Raw genomic sequence first — 25,671 nt, 5'->3', positions numbered from 1 at the left:
AAATTAGTCATAAATAAAATATTAATTTCAAATATTATCTAAATAAAATAAAATTAGTCATAAATAAAATATTAATTTCAAATATTATCTAAATAAAATTAAATTAGTCATAAACAAAATATTAATTTCAAATATTATCTAAATAAAATTAAATTAGTCATAAACAAAATATTAATTTCAAATATTATCTAAATAAAATTAGCCATAAACAAAATATTAATTTCAAATATTATCTAAATAGAAATATTAATTTCAAATCATTATCCAAATAAAATTTCATTTTGAGTTAGAACCTTTTGTTTTGGTTTAAACTTAACAAAATTTCTAATTCAAACGACAAATTCTTATCTTATTTTATCAAGTTCATATTATTCTAATTATTTCCATTTTTTTGTGTGCAATTTAAATGATTGAAAGTTATATCCATAATTGAAAATAATTGAAAGTTGTAAATAATTGGATTATTCATTGAGTGATACAGAAATAAAACATTTTTTTTAATAGTAACTAATAGAAATAAATTAAATAATTAAAAGAATTGAACACTTTTTTGAAAATTTCAGGATTAAAATATAATTAAATTTTAACCTTATATATTATAATTATATAATTTTTGCTTATAGGATGTTTTTTTTATTTTTTTATTTTTTTAATGTCAAATAAATGTAAATAGAAATTATCAAATAATTTTATTTTAATTAATATTGTTTTTTACGAAAGAAAACCTACTAAAATTGAATGAAGAAATTTATTGAAGGAAGAAGTTTATAAATAAATAAATTTAGCTGCATAGAGATTAAAATAGAAGGAAATTAAGATAGAGATTGAAATAGAAAGTATAAATTAATATAGAGATTGAAATAGAACGCTAATACACAGACAAAACATGCTAATTAACCTACCATGATTTGATATTTTATTTTTTAAATAAATTATTTGAGTTAAGCCTTTATTATAATTTTAAACTAAGAATAACTCCATCCTTCTTATTCTTAGTTTATTTTGCCGTTAATATTTTAAGAATATATTAATTATAGAATATATTTGAGATATCAATAATCTGTCAATATTTTTTATTTGATTGGTAGTATTCTCAAGATTTAGTTATTATTTGTACGTATCTTTATCTTAAAATATTCGAATTTTATAAATGAATATGATTGGGTTAAATTGAGGAAATTGGTTTCTTCTAAACAATTTATGATTTTATTAACATTATTCACCGAAGATAATGTGGTTAATCTCCTAGAACCACTTCTTAATTACCCTACACAAGAAGACTCTAACCTACCCTACACCCTACAGATAACCCTACAAAATCCATAAACAATACCCACGAAGGACAAACACAACCTTAATTCCCATGGAAGCTAAGCTGCAAAGGGAAAGAAACATCTCCATCTCCGACCACAATGGTGTGCCCACCTGCCGGCAGCAGATTGTAGCCACTGAAATCAATTAGCCCCAAGCTCTTACAAGCATTCAACTTAAATTTCACCGATTCATTCCCCCCAGCATCCACAAACACCCTCTGGAACCCAACCACCTGCTTGATGTGAGTCGAAGAAATTCCGCTTGGTGGTTTCGAGTACACGATCACAACCTGACTACCGTCCATTTTGCCACTGTTCTCGACTTTGATTTCGAACTCGAACTCATTGGAGCAAGTTAAGTCGTCGACGAGGGCGGCGGCGCAGTCGGGCTTGAAGGCAGTGTCCTCATAGGCAATGTCTCGGCATTGGATTGTTTTGTCGAGATTGACGGCGAGGGATCGGTTGGCGGAGACTAGAGTATGGGTGAAAGAGGTGTAGCTGAGGCCGTAGCCGAAGGGGTAGACGACAGGGCCGTCGTAGAATTTGTAGGTTCTTCCTGGATAGCCGAGGCTTTTCACTGGCCGGAGCGGCATCGATGTCATTGGTAGCAGGTTGACGTAGTCGGCTTCATACCATGTCAACGGTAATCTTCCTCCTAGAACCAGACAACAAAATCAGTTTCAATTGTCAAGCAAGTTATAACCACAATAAGTTTTTTCATTCTGACCTGGGTTGTGTTTTCCAAAGATAACATCGGCGATGGCGCGGCCGCCCTCTTCGCCGGGATAACCAGCCCAGACAATAGCTTTGATGTTGGGATTATTCTTAGCGAAAGAGATGTCGATGCCACCCGCCGACATGATGACAAGAACAACAGGGCCCTTAGAGACAGCTGCAACTTGTTGGATGAGCTGAGTTTGGAAACCCGGAAGAAGAAGATCAACTCTGTCCAAGCTCTCAGCTTCAATGGACAAATCAATACCCCCAAGAATCACAGTTGCATCAGAGTTCTTGGCCGCATCCATGGCTCCAAATATGAAGGTATCGTTTTTGCAAGCAACATTCTCACAACCCATTTGGTAGTTCACTTTTGCATATTCTGATAGCCCATCAATTGGAGATTTCACTCGGCATGGCACTCCTGCAACACAAAACAGAACTTAAGAAGAACAGAGGCATTACCCAGATTGAAAAAATAGGAGTTTTGGGCAAGAATTTGACCTGCATAATTGCCAAGCATGACAGAGGTAGCATTGGCATGGGGTCCAACAACAGCCAAGGTTTTGATAGTAGAAGTATCAAGAGGCAAAGTGTCATTATCATTCTTGAGAAGAACAATTCCTTGTCTGGCAGATTCAGTGGCCAATTCAATGTGTTCGTCATTGCAAATATCTCTGCTTCCAAGTGATTGGAACTTAGGGCTTCCATCGAAGAATCCAAGTCTCATTAGAACAACGTAGAGATAGTTTAGAGACTTGTCAATGTTCTTCACGCTAACTTTCCCTTGCCTTACTGAGTCTTCTGTGAAATTTGGGTAAAATTGACCACAATCCAAATCCAACCCTGAAAATTTACATATGAAAGAATCGAAATTGATTCATGGGTTTTGTAGAACAACACAAAAAAAACATTACCCAAAAGAAGAAATTGTAAAAAGAGTAAATAAATTTGCCTGCTTTCAGAGTTTGAGCAACAGCATCTTCATTTGTATCTTGTAGAAAATGTTGATGATCAACCATAACCTCAATTGAGTCGCAGTCTGAAACAATGTATCTGAAGAAAAAAAATAAATAAATATATATTTATATGGTTTGATTGATCATTTTTTATTTCATTTTATTTTATTTATACCCATGAAGGTCCCAATCGCCTCTAATGGTGTCCTTCAAGAGAGCCGGATCAGCACAAGTTGGAAGGCCATGAACTTTGTTGTAAGAACACATCACACTGCTGACATCTCCTTCCTTAACACACATCTCAAATGGCTTAAGGAATGTCTCCAACATGTCTTGTTCGGTCACCTAATCCACAACGTTAATAAACAATAAGGCATTGAGGAGAAACCTTGCGAGTGTAGCATCAAAAGTGTAGACATCAACGTTAATAAACCTTAGCATCAAAAGTGTAGCGTTCGACCCCGAGCCAATTGTCGACATCATAAGCAGCATAGTGCTTGCAACAAGAAGAAACCTTGAGAGGCCTAGAGTTCAAATCGGTGGCATTTTCAGTTCCTTCCACGTCTTGGAGACCTCTAACATAGTTCACTGCATATTTGCCAACCACAAAAGGATCCTCGCCGGGTGTTTCCAGGGTTCGTCCCCATCTTGGATCTCGAACTACATTGACATTTGGACTCCAATATGTCAATCCAGCTCTTCCAAGATTGTACATAGCTCTTGCTTCCGTTGAAACCACCTAATAAAAAATAACATAATGTCCAATTATCTAGCTAAGTTATTAGTAGCAATGTAACTTCCTCTCTAGGTCGAAAGTTATGAGACTTACTTGACCGATTGTTTTCCACATTGCTTCATTAAAAGATGCTGCCATGGAAATGACATTTGGGAAGCTAGTGGCACCTGGCACAACATCATCAAATCGAGTACCAGGGCCAACATTGGAGACGCCATGAAGAGCCTCTGACCACCAATTGTACGGTGGCAAACCGAGGCGAGCAACTCCAAAGGCACGGTGGCCAAGTTGAGCAACTTTCTCAGATAATGTCATTCTATCTACTAGATCCTTAGTCCTCTCAGGAAAAGAGAGGGATGAATTACAAAAGCGAAATGAAGAAATATCTAACCCAAGATTGACATATCGAGATGGATCACAGACAAAAGTGAAGTTGCTCATAGAGGAAGAATCATCAAGGAGGAGTGTTCTTCCCGGGAAACGTCTAGCAGTAGTAGACAGAATAAAGAACACAAAAATGGAAACAATAAGGATGGATGATTGAGCCATTGTAGTTTTGAGTTTGAGTAGTAAGAAATCCTAACTATGGTACTCTATATATAGTGAGAATTTGAGATGGTTTGAATTGAGAATTTGTTACATTTTAGTTGAGATTTGATTTTTTCAAAGTTCTAAATTTTTGTTTTGGTCTGAACTTATGAATTTCTAATTCAAACCAGAAATTTTATGTTATAACATTTGGAGAAAAAAAAAAAAAAAAAAACTTTATATTATTAATTAAAAATAATAATAATAAATCAAAGCTACTAAACTGACCTAAATATTAATTAAGCAACGCTCAATTTTTTGGCCAATTTAGCTCTTACCAACTTAAAATAATTAGAGCTTCATATACTAAATAAAAAGAAAAAAGATGGGCCGATTAGGCCCGATGTGGCCCAATAAAATCAAAAGAAAGCCCAATTTACTAAATTGGGCTTATTATGGCCCAATAAGAATAAGATGCAAGCAACAATGAACCAATACCAACCTTCCGTCATGGGCTTCATTGGGTCATCTGTATACGGTAAAATCGAAGGTGGGAAGAGAAATGGCGGGACCGATAAAACAGTCGCAGTTAACCCAGAGCCGAAGAAGCATTGGCCGGAACAGTTTTCTTAGCGAAGTTCCTTTCATGTTGCAACCACATACGTCTGCACCGCCGCTCGTCTTTGAAATCAATGTCTCAGAACGCTCATTTTTAGGGCTTAGTTGAGTTGATCTGCGTGAGCTTGCTCCCTACTCTAAACCTAACCGGCGATTTCATCTTGGCCGAACGAATCTCCACTCGTTTTGGCAGAGTCGGCGGCGGAGACATTGTCCTCGTGAGTTCCCCTGAGAACCATCGAAAAGTAATGGCGAAGCGCTTGATGGGCATGGAAGGTGATTCTGTTACCTATGTTGTAGACCCGAAGAATAATGATTGGTGTGAAACTGTTGTGGTATGGCTGATTAGAATTCTTCTTACTTGCTTCATTTTTTCTGGAGTTTAGTAAATTGTGTGTGTTTTTTAATTGTTGACCGTGTGTTCAATTAGGTTCCTAAGGGACATGTTTGGATAGAGGGAGATAATATGTATGATTCAAAGGATTCAAGATATTTTGGGGCCGTCCCATATGGTCTTCTGCAAGGGAAAGTATTCTGGAGGGTAAGTGAGATGAATGTTCTAATTCCTTTCCATCAAGAAAAATGGTTGTTGATTCAATGCTAGTATGCTTGTACATAACAAAAATCCATTACTAGTATGCAGGGATTATGTGGTTCCGTGTTCTATTTGCATTCAGAGTACAAATAGATACTGATAATGAAGTTGAAAATGTATAATGTTGTAAAATCTCATAGATGATGCCTTGAAGAATGGTCCTAAAGTAATGAATTTTAGTTTTTCTTATGGTAAAACAGCTCCCTGAATTGGTCGGGTCAGTGTAACAGCCCAAGCCCACCGCTGTTACATATGGCCGTCAGCCTTACGGTTTTAAAACGCGTTTGTTAGGGAAAGGTTTCTACACCCTTATAAGGAATGTTTCGTTCCCCTCTTCAACTGACGTGGGATCTCACGGTCACAAGTAGATCAGATATGAGCACAATTTAGGAGACTTATGTTTGGGAGACTGCGTGGAAAGTAGTTTTCTGCTTTTCAACACAGATTTTAGAAACTCTTATCAGAAGGGTGTTGTGAAAGTTGAAATTTATGCACTTAGAATACCATTTGCAAGATAATAACTTTGGGCAATACTATTTGTTATCTAGCAAATCCATGAAGACAAAGTATAAGGCATAAGCCAAAAGTAGTCCTCAAAGGGGCAAAAGACTGCCTCATTCGATATGATTTGCATGATAGATCTCTAAGAGATAGCAATAACTCATACAAATAGCTACACTCTAAGCAAGTCCTCATAGATGCAGCCTTATGTTTCAGTGATATTTCTAAATCTATTATGCATTGTTGCTTTAGATTTTCCGATTTATTATCATTATAATTGCTCTCATCGTCTTAAAATAGCTTCTGATATCTCTTTTGTGCGTAGTTGTGGCCACCTAAAAGTCTTGGACCGTTGGAGAAGAGGAAATCGAATGAGACAGTCTTGGGAGGTAAGCTCAATTGCTCTCCAACCTCAGATTCTTTGTCATTTAAGAATTATTTATTCATTTATTTATTTTCATGACATCTTCATTTCATGCTTCTTGTTGTTTAGGCTAATATTTGGACAGCCAGTTTAGATTCTTGTTCATTAGAAATTATTCTAATTTTTTGCATTCTGGACAGAGAATTCAAGAACTAGCATTCTTTTTCGTTTATGACTTTTACTTTGAAAAACTAAGAAATCAAGAACCAGGAAAGTCCCCCATGAAACTTCTGAATAAATTTCTTCTTTTAATGGAAACAAAATCACACGATTCTTTCCCCTTGGTTGTTGAAAGTCTGAAGTCTTCTCTTCTTTTCTTTTTTCTTTCCTTTGTTTTGCTCTCGTGTTAGATAAGAGCACTTGAAGGACATTTCATAACATCTATTTGGTAAACGTTTGTTTCTTCTGTTTCCCTTAGAAGCTATCCTGTCGTTGTCGTTCATCCATGTTGCCTTGCGTCTCTTTACATTAGTGATCTATGAAGATGTATTTTAAAATCCATCTATTACCCACTTTATTCATTCCGAATAAGTTTTTCTAGGCGATGAATTAATTTCCCTATCCATACATGGAATTTAAAATTATGTATACGATAATGAAATAATAAAATTATTAAAAAAATAATAATAAATTGAAGGATGGGGGATGGGACAAATCTTATAATAGCTAATAAGAAAGAAAATGATAAATATTAGATATGGTTTTATGGTAAATATTAATGAAAATTCTCAAGGGATATGAAGGTATTAAATAATTGTAATAATGACTAATCCAATCATAATTCATTTGATTAAACATTAACTGATATTTTATTTAAATTAGTTTCTTCCGAACAATTTATTCAGTGCAGAGAAGAAACTATTTATTCAGGGCAGCAGAGAATATGGTTTAACTCTTAAAACCACTTCTTAACCCTACGACACAAGACCCTTAACTTACCTTAAACCCTACGGACAACCTCTACACAATCCATAAGCAATACCCATAGAGGACACATAGAACCTTAAACCCGATTGAAGCTAAGCTTCACAGGGAAAGAAACCGCTCCATCTCCCACCAAAATGGTGTGCTCACCCGCCGGCAGCAGATTGTAGCCACCGAAATCAATTAGCCCCAAGCTCTTACAAGCATTCAACTTAAATTTCACCGATTGGAAGCCCCCAGCCTTCAAAAACACCCTCTGGAACCCAACCACCTGCTTGATATGAGTTGATGAAATTCCGCTTGGTGGTTTCGAGTACACGATCACAACCTGGCTACCGTCCTTTTTGCCGACATTCTCGACTTTGATTTCGAACTCGAACTCGTCGGAGCAAGTTATGTCGTCGACGAGGACGGAGGCGCAGTCGAGCTTTACGGCAGTGTCGTAGGCAATGTCTCGGCATAGGATTGCTTTGTTGATATTGACGGTGAGGGATGGGATGGCGGAGACAAGAGTGTGGTTGAAAGAGGTGTAGCTGAGGCCGTAGCCGAAGGGGTAGACGACAGGGCCGTCGAAGAATTTGTAGGTTCTTCCTGGATAGCCGAGGCTTGTCACTGGGCGGAGCGGCATTGATGTCATTGGTAGCTGGTTGACGTAGTCGGCTTCATGCCATGTCACTGGTAATCTTCCTCCTGAGACCATACAACAAAGTCTTAGCTCAAATTTAATTGTTAAGCAAGTTAGAACCACAATAAGTTTTTTCATTCTGACCTGGGTTGTGTTTTCCAAAGATAACATCGGCGATGGCGCGGCCGCCCTCTTCGCCGGGATAACCAGCCCAGACAATAGCTTTGATGTTGGGATTATTCTTAGCGAAAGAGATGTCGATGCCACCAGCCGACATGATGACAAGAACAACAGGGCCCTTAGAGACAGCTGCAACTTGTTGGATGAGCTGAGTTTGGAAACCCGGAAGAAGAAGATCAACTCTGTCCAAGCTCTCAGCTTCAATGGACAAATCAATACCCCCAAGAATCACAGTTGCATCAGAGTTCTTGGCCGCATCCATGGCTTCAAATATGAAGGTATCATTTTTGCAAGCAACATTCTCACAACCCATTTGGTAGTTCACTTTTGCATATTCTGATAGCCCATCAATTGGAGATTTCATTCGGCATGGCACTCCTGCAACAAAACAAACGCAACATTTATACTTCTACTAAATTCACATGAAGAACATTGATTGAAAAGGTTGAGTTTTTGGGCAAGAATTTGACCTGCATAGTTGCCAAGCATGACATAAGTGGCATTGGCATGGGGTCCAACAACAGCCAGGGTTTTGATAATAGCAGGATCAAGAGGCAAAGCGTCATTATCGTTCTTGAGAAGAACAATTCCTTGTCTGGCAGCTTCAGTGGCCAATTCAATGTGTTCATCATTGCAAATATCTTTGCTTCCAAGCGATTGGAACTTAGGGCTTCCATCGAAGTATCCAAGTCTCATTAGAACAACGTAGAGATAGTTTAGAGCTTTGTCAATGTTTTTCACTCTAACTTTCCCTTGCCTTACCGAGCTTTCTGCGTATTTCGGGGAAAGTACACCACAATCCAAATCCAACCCTGAAAATTGTCATATGAAAGAATCGAAATTGATTCATGGGTTTTGTAGAACAACACAAAAAAACATTACCCAGAAGAAGAAATTGAAAAAATAGTAAATAAATTTACCTGCTTTCAGAGTTTGAGCAACAGCATCTTCATTTGTATCATTTAGGAAATGTTGATATTTAACCATAACCTCAACTGAGTCACAGTCCGCAACAATGTATCTGAAGAAACAAGTATAATCAATATGAGATATATATATTTATATGGTTTAATTAATCCTTTTTTGTTATATTATATTTTATTTTAATTTCATTTATACCCATGAAGGTCCCAATCGCCTCTAATGGTGTCCTTCAAGAGAACTGGATCAGCACAAGTTGGATAGCCATTAACTCTGTTGTAAGAACACATCACACTGCTGACACCACCTTCCTTAACACACATCTCAAATGGCTTAAGGAATGTCTCCAACATGTCTTGTTCAGTCACCTAATCCACAACGTTAGTAGGAAAAAAAAAAAAAGCATTAAAGATGTCTTTTATTTCCATTGATAATTTATATGAACGTTGTTCTTACCCTAGCATCGAACGTGTAGCGATGGACACCTTTCCAATTGTCGACATCATAAGCAGCAAAGTGCTTGCAACAAGAAGATACCTTGAGAGGCCTAGAGTTCAAATCAGTAGCATTTTCAGTTCCTTCCACATCTTGGAGACCTCTAACATAGTTCGCTGCATATTTGCCAACCACAAAAGGGTCCTCGCCAGGCGTTTCCAAGGTTCGTCCCCATCTTGGATCTCGAACTACATTGATGGTTGGACTCCAATATGTCAATCCAGCCCTCCCTAGATTGTACATTGCTCTTCCTTCGGTCGAAACCGCCTAATAAAAACAAAACACAACATGTCCAATTTTCAAACTAAGTCGTTAGTAGTAACGTAACCTCCTCTATAGGTCGAAAGCTGTCGACTCACTTGACCAACTGTTTTCCACATAGCTTCATTGAAAGATGCTGCCATGTTGATGACATTGGGGAAGCTAGTGGCGCCTGGCACAACATTGTCAAATCGTGTACCAGGGCCAACATTGGAGATGCCATGAAGAGCCTCCGACCACCAATTGTACGGTGGTAAACCGAGGCGGGCTACTCCAGGGGCATCGTTGCCAAGTTGAGCAACTTTTTCAGACAATGTCATTCTATCTACTAGATCCTTTGTTCTTTCGGAAAAAGAGAGAGATGTATTACAAAAGCGAAATGAAGAAATATCTAATTTCAAATTGGTAAATCGAATCGGATCACAAACAAAAGTGAAGTTGCTAGCCGACGGGCCATCTAGTGTTCTTCCAGGTAAATGTCTAGAACTGGTTGTCAGAATAAAGAACCCGACAAAAACGGAGACAATGAAAATTGATGATTGAGCCATTGTATTTTAAATTGTACTCAGCACTGAGTGAGTACAAATTCTAACTATGCTACTTTATTTATAGTGTGTGTTTCATTACTTGTTAGTAGTTAGGTTGTAATTGAGAATTTTCAATATTTTTTATTATTCATAAAAAAAAATATTAATTTCAAATCATTATCCAAATAAAATTAGTCATAAATAAAATATTAATTTCAAATATTATCTAAATAAAATTAAATTAGTCATAAACAAAATATTAATTTCAAATATTATCTAAATAAAATTAAATTAGTCATAAACAAAATATTAATTTCAAATATTATCTAAATAAAATTAGCCATAAACAAAATATTAATTTCAAATATTATCTAAATAGAAATATTAATTTCAAATCATTATCCAAATAAAATTTCATTTTGAGTTAGAACCTTTTGTTTTGGTTTAAACTTAACAAAATTTCTAATTCAAACGACAAATTCTTATCTTATTTTATCAAGTTCATATTATTCTAATTATTTCCATTTTTTTGTGTGCAATTTAAATGATTGAAAGTTATATCCATAATTGAAAATAATTGAAAGTTGTAAATAATTGGATTATTCATTGAGTGATACAGAAATAAAACATTTTTTTTAATAGTAACTAATAGAAATAAATTAAATAATTAAAAGAATTGAACACTTTTTTGAAAATTTCAGGATTAAAATATAATTAAATTTTAACCTTATATATTATAATTATATAATTTTTGCTTATAGGATGTTTTTTTTATTTTTTTATTTTTTTAATGTCAAATAAATGTAAATAGAAATTATCAAATAATTTTATTTTAATTAATATTGTTTTTTACGAAAGAAAACCTACTAAAATTGAATGAAGAAATTTATTGAAGGAAGAAGTTTATAAATAAATAAATTTAGCTGCATAGAGATTAAAATAGAAGGAAATTAAGATAGAGATTGAAATAGAAAGTATAAATTAATATAGAGATTGAAATAGAACGCTAATACACAGACAAAACATGCTAATTAACCTACCATGATTTGATATTTTATTTTTTAAATAAATTATTTGAGTTAAGCCTTTATTATAATTTTAAACTAAGAATAACTCCATCCTTCTTATTCTTAGTTTATTTTGCCGTTAATATTTTAAGAATATATTAATTATAGAATATATTTGAGATATCAATAATCTGTCAATATTTTTTATTTGATTGGTAGTATTCTCAAGATTTAGTTATTATTTGTACGTATCTTTATCTTAAAATATTCGAATTTTATAAATGAATATGATTGGGTTAAATTGAGGAAATTGGTTTCTTCTAAACAATTTATGATTTTATTAACATTATTCACCGAAGATAATGTGGTTAATCTCCTAGAACCACTTCTTAATTACCCTACACAAGAAGACTCTAACCTACCCTACACCCTACAGATAACCCTACAAAATCCATAAACAATACCCACGAAGGACAAACACAACCTTAATTCCCATGGAAGCTAAGCTGCAAAGGGAAAGAAACATCTCCATCTCCGACCACAATGGTGTGCCCACCTGCCGGCAGCAGATTGTAGCCAAGGGAAAGAAACATCTCCATCTCCGACCACAATGGTGTGCCCACCTGCCGGCAGCAGATTGTAGCCACTGAAATCAATTAGCCCCAAGCTCTTACAAGCATTCAACTTAAATTTCACCGATTCATTCCCCCCAGCATCCACAAACACCCTCTGGAACCCAACCACCTGCTTGATGTGAGTCGAAGAAATTCCGCTTGGTGGTTTCGAGTACACGATCACAACCTGACTACCGTCCATTTTGCCACTGTTCTCGACTTTGATTTCGAACTCGAACTCATTGGAGCAAGTTAAGTCGTCGACGAGGGCGGCGGCGCAGTCGGGCTTGAAGGCAGTGTCCTCATAGGCAATGTCTCGGCATTGGATTGTTTTGTCGAGATTGACGGCGAGGGATCGGTTGGCGGAGACTAGAGTATGGGTGAAAGAGGTGTAGCTGAGGCCGTAGCCGAAGGGGTAGACGACAGGGCCGTCGTAGAATTTGTAGGTTCTTCCTGGATAGCCGAGGCTTTTCACTGGCCGGAGCGGCATCGATGTCATTGGTAGCAGGTTGACGTAGTCGGCTTCATACCATGTCAACGGTAATCTTCCTCCTAGAACCAGACAACAAAATCAGTTTCAATTGTCAAGCAAGTTATAACCACAATAAGTTTTTTCATTCTGACCTGGGTTGTGTTTTCCAAAGATAACATCGGCGATGGCGCGGCCGCCCTCTTCGCCGGGATAACCAGCCCAGACAATAGCTTTGATGTTGGGATTATTCTTAGCGAAAGAGATGTCGATGCCACCAGCCGACATGATGACAAGAACAACAGGGCCCTTAGAGACAGCTGCAACTTGTTGGATGAGCTGAGTTTGGAAACCCGGAAGAAGAAGATCAACTCTGTCCAAGCTCTCAGCTTCAATGGACAAATCAATACCCCCAAGAATCACAGTTGCATCAGAGTTCTTGGCCGCATCCATGGCTTCAAATATGAAGGTATCATTTTTGCAAGCAACGTTCTCACTGTTAGACGAACACGACTCTCCACAATGGTATGATATTGTCCACTTTGAGCATAAGCTCTCATACCAATGGAGGTAGTATTCCTCACTTATAAACTCATGATCACACCCTAAATTAGTCGATGTGGGACTTCCATCATCCAACACCTACCCTCGAACAAAGTGCGTCATTTTTTGACTGCTTTCGACTCTCCACAATGGTATGATATTGTCCACTTTGAGCATAAGCTCTCATGGCTTTGCTTTGGGCTTCCCCAAAAGGCCTCGTACCAATGGAGGTAGTATTCCTCACTTTTAAACCCATGATCACACCCTAAATTAGTCGGCGTGGGACTTCCATCATCCAACACTCCGTTTGGTAGTTCACTTTTGCATATTCTGATAGCCCATAAATTGGAGATTTCACTCGGCATGGCACTCCTGCAACACAAAACAGAACTTGAGAAGAACAGAGGCATTACCCAGATTGAAAAAATAGGAGTTTTAGGCAAGAATTTGACCTGCATAATTGCCAAGCATAACAGAGGTAGCATTGGCATGGGGTCCAACAACAGCTAGGGTTTTGATGGTAGAAGTATCAAGAGGCAAAGTGACATTATCATTCTTGAGAAGAACAGTTCCTTGTCTGGCAGATTCAGTGGCCAATTCAATGTGTTCGTCATTGCAAATATCTCTGCTTCCAAGTGATTGGAACTTAGGGCTTCCATCGAAGAATCCAAGTCTCATTAGAACAACGTAGAGATAGTTTAGAGACTTGTCAATGTTCTTCACGCTAACTTTCCCTTGCCTTACTGAGTCTTCTGTGAAATTTGGGTAAAATTGACCACAATCCAAATCCAACCCTGAAAATTTACATATGAAAGAATCGAAATTGATTCATGGGTTTTGTAGAACAATACAAAAAAACATTACCCAAAAGAACAAATTGTAAAAAGAGTAAATAAATTTGCCTGCTTTGAGAGTTTGAGCAACAGCATCTTCATTTGTATCTTGTAGAAAATGTTGATGATCAACCATAACCTCAATTGAGTCGCAGTCTGAAACAATGTATCTGAAGAAAAAAAATAAATAAATATATATTTATATGGTTTGATTGATCATTTTTTATTTCATTTTATTTTATTCATACCCATGAAGGTCCCAATCGCCTCTAATGGTGTCCTTCAAGAGAACTGGATCAGCACAAGTTGGAAGGCCATGAACTTTGTTGTAAGAACACATAACACTGCTGACATCTCCTTCCTTCACACACATCTCAAATGGCTTAAGGAATGTCTCCAACATGTCTTGTTCGGTCACCTAATCCACAACGTTAATAAACAAAAAGACATTAACAATAGTCATTTATTTCCATTGATAAATTGTATGAACATTGTTCGTACCTTCGCATCAAAAGTGTAGCGTTCAACACCGAGCCAATTGTCGACATCATAAGCAGCATAATGCTTGCAACAAGAAGAAACCTTGAGAGGCCTAGAGTTCAAATCGGTGGCATTTTCAGTTCCTTCCACGTCTTGGAGACCTCTAACATAGTTCACTCCATATTTGCCAACCACAAAAGGGTGTTGGAAAGAGGGATAGTGAAAGAGATAGGAATAGATGAGAATAGATAGAAGCTGCAGTGCTTTATTAATGTCTACGGACTTGATACCTACAGAGTTACACAATTCCAGTATTTATAGCTAATACACTGGACCAGAAATAGTAAATCATAGAAATCTAGATAAACTCAAATCTATTAACAATCTCCTAAAATCTTGGTAGTTTGAATATTTGAATCATATCTAACTACCCTAAATCATATCTTCATTTTGAATACTTTGAATCATATCTCAACACTCCCCCATGATTCAAAGTTGCAGATGTAAGTACAGAGCTTTTCTTCTGACAAGGCCTTTGTAAGTATGTCTGCTTTAACCCGTACATTGTCTGTCTCAGCTTGTATACCTTTGTTTCTTTGTCTTCCTTTATGAATCCCTCTGGCGGTCTTACATAAACCTCTTCTTGTAAATCTCCATAAAAATTTTCGTTTGGTAGGTCAACCATATCCCATGTTCCATCTTTCTTAACGGACTGCATCTCTACTGCCATGACTTTCTTCCCGTCTTCTTTTTCAGTTGCTTCTTCATAATTGATAGGGTCTGAAATAGTAAGAGCAAACTGACATGATGCATATATGTCAGCTAAAGATTTATACTTCTTTGGAGGTGTCTCATCTGAAAGTTCTTCAAGAGAGGAATTGTTGTTCAATGATTCTGAAGATAATGAATTTGACACACTTTGTGTTGCAGTGGATGCACTGGGAGGTGCACTGGAGTTGACCCTTGTCTCTTCATTTGGGGAAACTTCAACTGTAATCTTTTGCTGCTCCTGTTCTTTACTCCAATCCCAACTCACGTTTTCATTAAATATTACATCCCTTCTAACTAAAATCTTTTCACTAACGGGGTTGTATAGTTTATATGCCTTTGATTGAGTACAATAGCCAATGAAAATGCATTTTTCAGATTTTTCATCAAGCTTTTGACGAGTTTGAGGATGTTTCAAAGCATAAGCAACACAACCAAAGATTCGTAAATGACTTACAGATGGTTTCCTTCCATGCCATGCTTCATAAGGAGTTCGATTCATAACCGCCTTTGTTGGTGAGATGTTTAATAGATAAACAGATGTTGCTACGGCTTCGGCCCAAAATTGGTTTGGAAGTCTCCTTGCTTGTAACATACTTCTTGCCATCTCCACAATAGTTCGATTTTTTCGTTCAGCGATTCCATTCTGTTCTGGAGTGTAGGGAGCTGTTAATTCCCTTTGGATGCCCTCTTCTTCACAAAAGAGATTGAAATCTTTAGATATGAACTCGCCACCTCTGTCTGTGCGAAGAACTTTAATGTGACAGCCACTTTGGTTCTCTACCATAGCTTTAAAAATCTGGAACTTCTGAAAAGTTTCTGACTTATGTTGTAGGAAGTAAACCCAGCTCATGCGACTATAGTCATCAACGAATAGTAAAAAGTATATACTTCCACCCAAGGACTTCGTTTGCATTGGCCCACATAAATCAGCATGAATTAGTTCTAGATAATGTGAAGCTCTTTTAGCTTTTCCAACAGGAAAGGACTTCCTAGTCTGCTTGCCATAAATGCATCCTTCACATAAATTAGTTGAGTCAATTTTTGGTAATCCGAAAACCATACCTTTATCCCTGAGTATTTTCAGGCCGTTCATATGAAGATGTCCATATCTGAGATGCCATAATGTTGAATCATCTTTCATGCTAGCAGTAAGAGCAAAATCCTCCATGTTAGAAACATCAAGTGGAAACATCTTATTTGAAGTCATGGCAATTTCAACTTTATGGCCTGATTTCTTATCTGTGATGACACATGTGTTATCATCAAATAGAACTGAGTGTCCTCTGGTCATCAATTGTCCAACACTCAATAAATTGTACCCTAAATCAGGTACAAATTGAACATTATCTAATTGTTTTATCTTACCGTGACTGGTTTCGACTTTCACTGTACCCTTTTCCTTCAACTTGCATCTCTTTTGTATTTCCAAGTTGCACCTTAATCTTTTGCGTCTCATCAAGCTCTTTGAATAAGGATTTGGTGCCTGTCATATGGTTCGAGCATCCGCTATCAACAAACCATAAGCTACCTTTTTCCGGATTAGTATCCATGCACGCCACAAACAACTTATCTTCTTCTTCTTCATTCTCTGCTTCAAAATTCATTTGTTGATTTTTATACCAACAATCAGATTTTGTGTGACCATACCTTCTACAATGGTAACATTGTATGACATTCCTTTGTTCATTGAATTGTCTCTGTCCACCACTTCTCCAACTGTTATCACGACCACCATGGAAGTTGCGAAATCCTCCTCTTCCACGACTTCTACCTGCTAAATGAATATTTTCTCTTTCGTTATTGGTTGTCTCCTTCACTTGTAGTGCCTTTTCTTCGTTTCTTTCTGATGCTCTACTGATTCTTGCCTCATGAGCCTGAAGCGAGCCCATCAGTTCATCAACGGAGAGTATGGATAGATCCTTAGCTTCTTCTATGGCGGCCACCACATGGTCAAACTTTGGAGTCAAGCTTCTCAACACCTTTGCAACAATTGTTTCGTTTGAAATTTTCTCTCCATAGGTACGCATCTGACTGACTATTGCCATTGATCTTGACAAAAAATCAGCAATTGATTCGCCATTCGTCATGAGTAGAGTTTCAAAATCACGTCTTAGAGATTGCAATTTCACTGTCATGACCTTTGAGTCTCCTAGAAACTCCTTCCGTAGAATTGACCATGCCTGCTTTGATGTGGTTGCTGCTGCAATTCGTGAAAAAATAGTCTCATGAACTGCTTGTTGAATAATGAATAGAGCCTTGGCATCGTTTTTCTTGGTTTCTCTCAGTCTCTCCTTTTCTTCTATTGTGGGTTCTAATACATCAGCAAACCCGTGCTCCACCAAGTCCCATAGCTCCTGCGATCTGAGCAAGGTCTTCATCTTGATGCTCCACCACTCATATTTCTCACCATTAAAGATTGGTAACAACGGTGCAGAGGAAGAAAAACCAGCTACTGCCATTTTTGTTTTGTGAAAGAAAATAATCACTCGCCCTCGTGTCGAACGAACTTGGCTCTGATACCACAATTGTTGGAAAGAGGGATAGTGAAAGAGATAGGAATAGATGAGAATAGATAGAAGCTGCAGTGCTTTATTAATGTCTACGGACTTGATACCTACAGAGTTACACAATTCCAGTATTTATAGCTAATACACTGGACCAGAAATAGTAAATCATAGAAATCTAGATAAACTCAAATCTATTAACAATCTCCTAAAATCTTGGTAGTTTGAATATTTGAATCATATCTAACTACCCTAAATCATATCTTCATTTTGAATACTTTGAATCATATCTCAACAAAGGGTCCTCACCGGGTGTTTCCAAGGTTCGTCCTCATCTTGAATCTCGAACTACATTGACATTTGGGCTCCAATATGTCAATCCAGCCCTCCCAAGATTATACATAGCTCTGGCTTCAGTTGAAACCACCTAATAAAAAACAACATACAACATGTCCCGTTATCTAAGTTATTAGTAGCAATGTAACTTCCTCTATAGGTCGAAAGTTATCATACTTGACCGATCGTTTTCCACATGGCTTCATTGAAAGAAGCTGCCATGGAAATGACATTTGGGAAGCTAGTGGCACCTGGCACAACATCATCAAATCGAGTACCAGGGCCAACATTGGAGACGCCATGAAGAGCCTCTGACCACCAATTGTACGGCGGCCAACCGAGGCGAGGAACTCCAAGGGCACCATGGCCAAGTTGAGCAACTTTCTCAGATAATGTCATTCTATCTACTAGATCCTTAGTCCTCTCCGAAAAAGAGAGGAATGAATTACGAAAGCGAAATGAAGAAATATCTAACCCAAGATTGGCATATCGAGATGGATCACAAACAAAAGTGAAGTTGCTCATAGAGAAAGAATCATCAAGGAGTGTCCTTCTCCGGAAACGTCGTCTAGCGGTAGTAGACAGAATAAAGCACACAAAAATGGAAACATAAGGATGGATGACTGAGCCATTGTAGTTTTGAGTTTGAGTGGTAAGAAATCCTAACTATGGTACTCTATATATAGTGAGAATTTGAGATTATTTCAATTCAGAATTTGTTACATTTTTTTTTTTTTTTTTTTTTTGTTGAGATTTGATTTTTTCAAAGTTCTAAATTTTTGTTTTGGTCTGAACTTATCAATTTCTAACTCCAACCATAAATTTTATGTTATATTACATTTAGAGCAAAATATATATATATTATTACAGTTATTTCATTTTGTGTACTATTTTAACCTAGAAATAAAACAATTTAAAAAAAAAGTAATTAATTTAAAATTAACTATATAAATTTAAATTAAAAAGTAATGTTACAAATGAAAGTTTTTTAAAATGAAAATATAATTGAAATTATGTTGATACTACTAGAAATAAATTATTCATTAAATTTTTAAAATTTTTAAAATTTTCTTGGTTTTTTAGAAGTTGAAGTAAGAAGTGAGTGAAAGTAGTATCAACCGACTTAATTTTTAAAATAAAAATTTTTAAAAATAAAATCTATTAAACTGACCTTAATATTAATTAAGCTACGATCATTTTTTGCCAATTTAGCTTCTCTCTAACTTAAAAGAGATTTAGATAGAGATGTATATTTACAATAATATTAAAAATAAATATTGGGCCAATTATGCCGATGGGGCCCAATAAGATCAAAAGAAAGCCCATGCTACCAATTGGGCTTATCATGGCCCAATAAGAATAAGGAGCAATCAATGAACCAATAGCAATCATAATTGATTTGATAAAACATTAATTAATATTTTATTTAAATTCAACAATAGAAATTGAAAATACTGCAAATTAACGTTATCCAGTGCAGCAGAGAATATGGTTTAACTCTTAAAACCACTTCTTAACCCTACGACACAAGACCCTTAACTTACCTAAAACCCTACGGACAACCTCTACACAATCCATAAGCAATACCCATAGAGGACACATAGAACCTTAAACCCGATTGAAGCTAAGCTTCACAGGGAAAGAAACCGCTCCATCTCCCACCAAAATGGTGTGCTCACCCGCCGGCAGCAGATTGTAGCCACCGAAATCAATTAGCCCCAAGCTCTTACAAGCATTCAACTTAAATTTCACCGATTGGAAGCCCCCAGCCTTCAAAAACACCCTCTGGAACCCAACCACCTGCTTGATATGAGTTGATGAAATTCCGCTTGGTGGTTTCGAGTACACGATCACAACCTGGCTACCGTCCTTTTTGCCGACATTCTCGACTTTGATTTCGAACTCGAACTCGTCGGAGCAAGTTATGTCGTCGACGAGGACGGAGGCGCAGTCGAGCTTTACGGCAGTGTCGTAGGCAATGTCTCGGCATAGGATTGCTTTGTTGATATTGACGGTGAGGGATGGGATGGCGGAGACAAGAGTGTGGTTGAAAGAGGTGTAGCTGAGGCCGTAGCCGAAGGGGTAGACGACAGGGCCGTCGAAGAATTTGTAGGTTCTTCCTGGATAGCCGAGGCTTGTCACTGGGCGGAGCGGCATTGATGTCATTGGTAGCTGGTTGACGTAGTCGGCTTCATGCCATGTCACTGGTAATCTTCCTCCTGAGACCATACAACAAAGTCTTAGCTCAAATTTCAATTGTTAAGCAAGTTAGAACCACAATAAGTTTTTTCATTCTGACCTGGGTTGTATTTTCCAAAGATTACATCGGCGATGGCGCGGCCGCCCTCTTCGCCAGGATAACCAGCCCAGACAATGGCTTTGATGTTGGAAATATTTTTAGCGAAAGAGATGTCGATGCCACCTGCCGACATGATGACAAGAACAACAGGGCCCTTAGAGGCAGCTGCAACTTGTCCGACGAGCTCAGCTTGGGAACCAGGAAGAAGAAGATGATCTCTGTCCAAGCCCTCAGCTTCAATAGACAAATCAAGACCCACAACAATCACAGTTGCATCGGAGTTCTTGGCCGCATCTACGGCTCCAGGTATGAACCTACGTTTTTTGCAAGCAACATCGTCACAACCCATTTGGTAGTTCACTTTTGCATATTCTGATAGCCCATCAATTGGAGATTTCATTCGGCATGGCACTCCTGCAACACAAAACAGAACTTTAGAAGAACAGAGGCATTACCCAGATTGAAAAGATGGGAGTTTTGGGCAAGAATTTGACCTGCATAATTGCCAAGCATGACAGAGGTAGCATTGGCATGGGGTCCAACAACAGCCAGAGTTTTGATAGTAGAAGTATCAAGAGGCAAAGTGTCATTATCATTCTTGAGAAGAACAATTCCTTGTCTGGCAGCTTCAGTGGCCAATTCAATGTGTTCGTCATTGCAAATATCTTTGCTTCCAAGCGATTGGAACTTGGGGCTTCCATCGAAGAATCCAAGTCTCATTAGAACAACATAGAGATAGTTTAGAGCTTTGTCAATGTTTTTCACTCTAACTTTCCCTTGCCTTACTGAGCTCTCTGCGTATTTTGGGGAAAGTACACCACAATCCAGATCCAACCCTGAAAATTTACGTAAGAAAGAATCGAAATTGATTCATGGGTTTTGTAAAACAACACAAAAAAACATTACCCAAAAGAAGAAATTGAAAAAAGAGTAAATAAATTTACCTGCTTTCAGAGTTTGAGCAACAGCATCTTCATTTGTATCATTTAGGAAATGTTGATATTTAACCATAACCTCAACTGAGTCACAGTCCGCAACAATGTATCTGAAGAATCAAGTATAATCAATATGAGATATACATATTTATATGGTTTAATTAATCCTTTTTTGTTATATTATATTTTATTTTAATTTAATTTATACCCATGAAGGTCCCAATCGCCTCTAATGGTGTCCTTCAAGAGAACTGGATCAGCACAAGTTGGATAGCCATTAACTCTGTTGTAAGAACACATCACACTGCTGACATCACCTTCCTTAACACACATCTCAAATGGCTTAAGGAATGTCTCCAACATGTCTTGTTCAGTCACCTAATCCACAACGTTAGCAGTAAAAAAAATAAGCATTAATGATGTCTTTTATTTCCATTGATTATTTATATGAACGTTGTTCTTACCCTAGCATCAAAAGTGTAGCGATGGACACCTTTCCAATTGTCGACATCATAGCCAGCAAAATGCTTGCAACAAGAAGAAACCTTGAGAGGCCTAGAGTTCAAATCGGTAGCATTTTCAGTTCCTTCCACGTCTTGGAGACCTCTAACATAGTTCACGGCATATTTACCAACCACAAAAGGGTCTTCGCCAGGTGTTTCCAAGATTCGCCCCCATCTTGGATCTCGAACTACATTGATGGTTGGACTCCAAAATGTCAATCCAGCCCTCCCTAGATTGAACATTGCTCTTCCTTCAGTCGAAACCACCTAATAAAAAGACAACACACAACATGTCCAATTTTCAAATTAAGTCGTTAGTAGTAACATAACCTTCACTATAGGTCGAAAGTTGTCGACTTACTTGACCGACTGTTTTCCACATAGCTTCATTGAAAGATGCTGCCATGTTGATGACATTGGGGAAGCTAGTGGCGCCAGGTACAACATTGTCAAATTGAGTACCAGGGCCAACATTGGAGATGCCATGAAGAGCCTCCGACCACCAATTGTACGGTGGCAAACCAAGGCGGGCTACTCCAGGAGCATCGTGACCAAGTTGAGCAACTTTCTCCGACAATGTCATTCTATCTACTAGATCCTTTGTTCGTTCGAAGAATGAGAGAGATGTATTACAAAAGCGAAATGTAGAAATATCTAATTTCAAATTGGTAAATCGAGTCGGATCACAAACAAAAGTGAAGTTACTAGCCGGCTGGCCATCCAATGTTCTTCTAGGTTGATGTCTTGCACTGGCTACGAGAATAAAGAATCCAACAAAAACAGAAACAATCAAAGTTGATGATTGAATCATTGTCATTTTTAGTTGTACTGATGACTAAAAACGAGTGAGTATAAATTATAATAGTGCTACTCTATTTATAATGGGTCTTTTAATTTATTGTTGGGTTGTAATAGAGAATTTCAATCCTTTTTAATTCAAACCACAAATTCTCTTATCTTGGTAAAAAACTTTATATTCTTTTAATTATTTCCTTTTTTGTGTGTGCAATTTAAATGATAGAAAGTTGTATATCCATAATTGAAATTGTGAATGTATAAATTTAAATTGAAAGGTAAAATAAGAAAGTTTGAATTTTTTTAGGGTTATAATATATGTAAATTTTATGTGATGTATATTAATCCTAGCATTAAAGTACTTATAAAATATTATTAAATTTATTATAATGTTTTATATCTTTTAATTTAATTATTATGATGTTTTATATCTTTTAATTTTAATTACATGTAAATAGAAATTATCCATTAAATTTTTTAAACGAATATAATTTTTTAGAAAAGAAAACGTATAAAAATTGAAATAAAAAATTATCAAATTGGTGCAACAGTAAATAAAAAAAATCTACGGTATAGAGATTGAAATAGAAGGCTGACTAGGACAGTCTCCGCCACATCAACACCGCCTGTAACAAACCGAACATGCTAATAATTTTTTTAATAAAATAAGGCTGACTAGGACAGTCCTCGGCCACATCAACACCGCCTGTAACAAACCAAACATGCTAATTAACCATTGATATTTAATTTTTTTAATAAAATACTTGAATTTCTTTATTATTTAAAAAAAACTTAAATTAGAGTTGTAATAATATTTATAAAATTAAAATTGAATAATTATCAAATTATATTTACGTATTTCAACTATCTTATTCTATTATAAAATTTCTAATTTTTGTTTTAATTAAATTGATGTACGAAATTAAGACTGGAGAAAGTATGATATATTTAGATTAATAACAACGATAATAACTAATTTGGGTTGATTATGACAGATGGCCCAATCAGATTAAAACAAAAAATAAAAAGAAATAAAAAAAGCCCATTTGGGTTGTCTGGCCCAAAACAAAAGAAGAAAGTAAGAACGTATCTATAGTGCAATCGTGAAATCGAAGGCAGTAGGAGGAATGGGTGGACTGAGAAAACTGGCGCAGTTGAAACCCATAGCCGAAGAAGCATTGGCCGGAACAGTTTTCTTAGGGAAGCTCCTCTGTGGCCTTCATGTCGCCAACACATACGTCTGCACCGCCGCTCTTGTAAGTTCAATTTTGCGTCTCTTTGAAATCAATGTCTCAGAACGCTTATTTTGAGGGTTTACTTGAGTTGATCTGCGTGTTCCTCTGTGTTTAGACCTACGGTCCCAGCATGCTCCCTACTCTGAACCTAACCGGCGATTTCATCTTGGCCGAACGAATCTCCACTCGTTTTGGCAGAGTCGGCGTCGGAGACATTGTTCTCGTGAGGTCTCCTGAGAACCCTCGCAAAGTAATGGCGAAGCGCTTGATGGGCATGGAAGGTGATTCTGTTACTTATGTTGTAGACCCGAAGAATAACGATTGGCGTGAAACTGTTGTGGTATGGCTGATTAGAATTCTTCTTACTTGCTTCATTTTTTCTGGAGTTTCGTAAATTGTGTGTGTTGTTTAATTGTTGACCTTGTGTTCAATTAGGTTCCTAAGGGACATGTTTGGATAGAGGGAGATAACATGTATGATTCAAAGGATTCAAGATATTTTGGGGCCGTCCCATATGGTCTTCTGCAAGGGAAAGTATTCTGGAGGGTAAGTGTGATGAATGTTCTAATTCCTTTCCATCAAGAAAAATGGTTGTTGATCCAATGCTAGTATGCTTGTTCATAACAAAAATCCATTACTAGTATGCAGGGATTATGTGGTTCTGTGTTCTGTTTGCATTCAGAGTACAAATGGATACTGATAATGAAGCTGAAAATGTCATAGATGATGCCTTGAAGAATGGTCCTAAAGTAATGAATTTTAGTTTTTCTTATGGTAAAACAGCTCCCTGAATTGGTCGGTCACTGTAACAGCCCAACTCCATCTGGTTACTTATCACCATCAGTCTCACGGTTTTAAAACGCTTTGATAGGAAGAGGTCTCCACACCCTTATAAGAAATGCTCCGTTCCTCCCGTCAGCCTCACGATTTTAAAACGCGTCTGTTAGGGAGAGGTTCCCACACCCTTATAAATATGTTTTGTTTTCCTCTCCAACCGATGTGGGATCTCATAGTCACAAGTGGATCAAATATTAGCATGATTAGGAGACTTAAACGTGTTTGGGAGACTGCATGGAAAGTAGTTTTCTGCTTTTCAACACAGATTTTAGAAACTCTTATCAGAAGGGTGTTGTGAAAATTGAAGTTTATGCACTTAGAATACCATGTTGTCTAGGAAATCCATGAAGACAAAGCATAAGGCATAAGCGAAAAGTAGTCCTCAAAGGGGCAAAAGACTGCCTTATTCGATATGATTTGCATGATAGATCTCTAAGAGATAGCAATAACTCATACAAATAGCTACACCCTAAGCTAGTCCTCGTAGATGCAGCCTTATGTTTCAGTGACATTTCTAAATCTATTATGCATTGTTACTTTCGATTTTTCGATTTATTATCATTATAATTGCTTTCATCGTCTTAAAATAGCTTCTGATATATCTTTTGTGCGTAGTTGTGGCCACCTAAAAGTTTTGGACCGTTGGAGAAGAGGAAACCGAATGAGACAGTCTTATGAGGTAAGCTCAAACGCTCTCTAGTGACGCACTCTAGGAATGAGACAACTAAACAACACGATTCTTTTCCCCTTAGTTGTTGGGAATCACAAGTTTTTCCTTTTCCTTCTTTGTTTTTTTGTTTCTTTTGCTCCCCTGCTATTCGGTAAACGTTTGTTCTTCTGTTTTCCTTCAGAAGCTATCTTATCGTTGTCGTTCGTCGAGATTGCTTACGTCTCTTTACATTAGTGATTAACGAAGATTCGGGTGACTTGAAATTCTTCATAATATTCCTATATGGTGTCTGGAAGTTGCTTGGAGCTCCCTTGTCGTGGATGTTCATTAGTTCATTTCTGAAACTACCATCTCTCTGACGATTCCCAATCTCATTTTTAAGCCTTGGAACAATGATGGAATGCATTTGATGAACAGAGATTCTTGTAGTTTGTAACTTGTTCTCCATTTTGTAATAAGAGGGTCACTGTAATTTTTTTTTTTTTTTTTTTTTTTTTTTTTTTTTTTTTTTTTTTT

At 37.0% G+C, this 25,671-nt stretch overlaps 5 protein-coding genes and 1 pseudogene across 11 annotated transcripts; 2 read left to right on the top strand and 4 right to left on the bottom strand.

The window, feature by feature from the left end:
- Nucleotides 1–18,406, bottom strand: part of LOC111433562 — a 20,919-nt pseudogene extending 2,513 nt beyond the window's left edge.
- Nucleotides 1,255–4,276, bottom strand: LOC111433529 (beta-xylosidase/alpha-L-arabinofuranosidase 2-like). Its single transcript, XM_023070590.1, has 7 exons — nucleotides 3,819–4,276; nucleotides 3,423–3,728; nucleotides 3,165–3,334; nucleotides 2,986–3,086; nucleotides 2,535–2,876; nucleotides 2,041–2,454; nucleotides 1,255–1,968 (listed from the first exon to the last, which is right to left on the bottom strand). Exons 1-7 carry the CDS (start codon nucleotides 4,272–4,274, stop codon nucleotides 1,355–1,357), a joined length of 2,403 nt encoding a protein of 800 aa, XP_022926358.1. The 5' UTR covers nucleotides 4,275–4,276; the 3' UTR covers nucleotides 1,255–1,354.
- LOC111433527 (mitochondrial inner membrane protease subunit 1-like) lies at nucleotides 4,788–7,602 on the top strand. 3 transcript variants are annotated; one of them, XM_023070588.1, is made up of 4 exons: nucleotides 4,824–5,206; nucleotides 5,302–5,412; nucleotides 6,293–6,356; nucleotides 7,242–7,588. In XM_023070588.1, exons 1-4 carry the CDS (start codon nucleotides 5,120–5,122, stop codon nucleotides 7,301–7,303), a joined length of 324 nt encoding a protein of 107 aa, XP_022926356.1. In that variant the 5' UTR covers nucleotides 4,824–5,119; the 3' UTR covers nucleotides 7,304–7,588. The 3 variants fall into 3 exon arrangements, with proteins under 3 accessions (XP_022926355.1, XP_022926356.1, XP_022926357.1); XM_023070589.1 differs by having other exon boundaries at nucleotides 4,825–5,206; nucleotides 7,237–7,602; XM_023070587.1 differs by lacking the exon at nucleotides 7,242–7,588 and having other exon boundaries at nucleotides 4,788–5,206; nucleotides 6,293–7,057.
- Nucleotides 7,395–10,132, bottom strand: LOC111433806 (beta-xylosidase/alpha-L-arabinofuranosidase 1-like). The gene is made up of 7 exons (XM_023071029.1): nucleotides 9,896–10,132; nucleotides 9,498–9,803; nucleotides 9,240–9,409; nucleotides 9,041–9,141; nucleotides 8,591–8,932; nucleotides 8,085–8,498; nucleotides 7,395–8,005 (listed from the first exon to the last, which is right to left on the bottom strand). Exons 1-7 carry the CDS (start codon nucleotides 10,115–10,117, stop codon nucleotides 7,395–7,397), a joined length of 2,166 nt encoding a protein of 721 aa, XP_022926797.1. The 5' UTR covers nucleotides 10,118–10,132.
- LOC111433526 (mitochondrial inner membrane protease subunit 1-like) lies at nucleotides 17,457–25,638 on the top strand. Of its 5 annotated transcripts, XM_023070586.1 has the most exons (8): nucleotides 17,457–17,469; nucleotides 19,362–19,372; nucleotides 23,536–23,669; nucleotides 23,764–23,988; nucleotides 24,084–24,194; nucleotides 25,101–25,164; nucleotides 25,340–25,361; nucleotides 25,397–25,638. In XM_023070586.1, the coding sequence occupies exons 3-6, from the start codon at nucleotides 23,541–23,543 to the stop codon at nucleotides 25,161–25,163; spliced, it is 528 nt and encodes a 175-aa protein (XP_022926354.1). In that variant the 5' UTR covers nucleotides 17,457–17,469; nucleotides 19,362–19,372; nucleotides 23,536–23,540; the 3' UTR covers nucleotide 25,164; nucleotides 25,340–25,361; nucleotides 25,397–25,638. The 5 variants fall into 5 exon arrangements, with proteins under 5 accessions (XP_022926354.1, XP_022926353.1, XP_022926349.1 ...); XM_023070585.1 differs by having other exon boundaries at nucleotides 25,340–25,638; XM_023070581.1 differs by having other exon boundaries at nucleotides 25,337–25,638.
- On the bottom strand, nucleotides 19,410–22,216 carry LOC111433522 (probable beta-D-xylosidase 5). The gene is made up of 7 exons (XM_023070575.1): nucleotides 21,980–22,216; nucleotides 21,580–21,885; nucleotides 21,324–21,493; nucleotides 21,125–21,225; nucleotides 20,675–21,016; nucleotides 20,181–20,594; nucleotides 19,410–20,100 (listed from the first exon to the last, which is right to left on the bottom strand). The coding sequence occupies exons 1-7, from the start codon at nucleotides 22,199–22,201 to the stop codon at nucleotides 19,490–19,492; spliced, it is 2,166 nt and encodes a 721-aa protein (XP_022926343.1). The 5' UTR covers nucleotides 22,202–22,216; the 3' UTR covers nucleotides 19,410–19,489.
- Nucleotides 25,639–25,671: the final 33 nt, after the last annotated feature.

This window comes from Cucurbita moschata, unplaced genomic scaffold, assembly GCF_002738365.1.
Source record: "Cucurbita moschata cultivar Rifu unplaced genomic scaffold, Cmos_1.0 Cmo_Scf00043, whole genome shotgun sequence".
In the NCBI taxonomy this organism is placed as follows: Eukaryota; Viridiplantae; Streptophyta; class Magnoliopsida; order Cucurbitales; family Cucurbitaceae; genus Cucurbita; species Cucurbita moschata.
The sequence above is the reverse complement of the archived record's forward strand: the minus strand, read 5'-3'. Positions and strand labels throughout refer to the sequence as shown.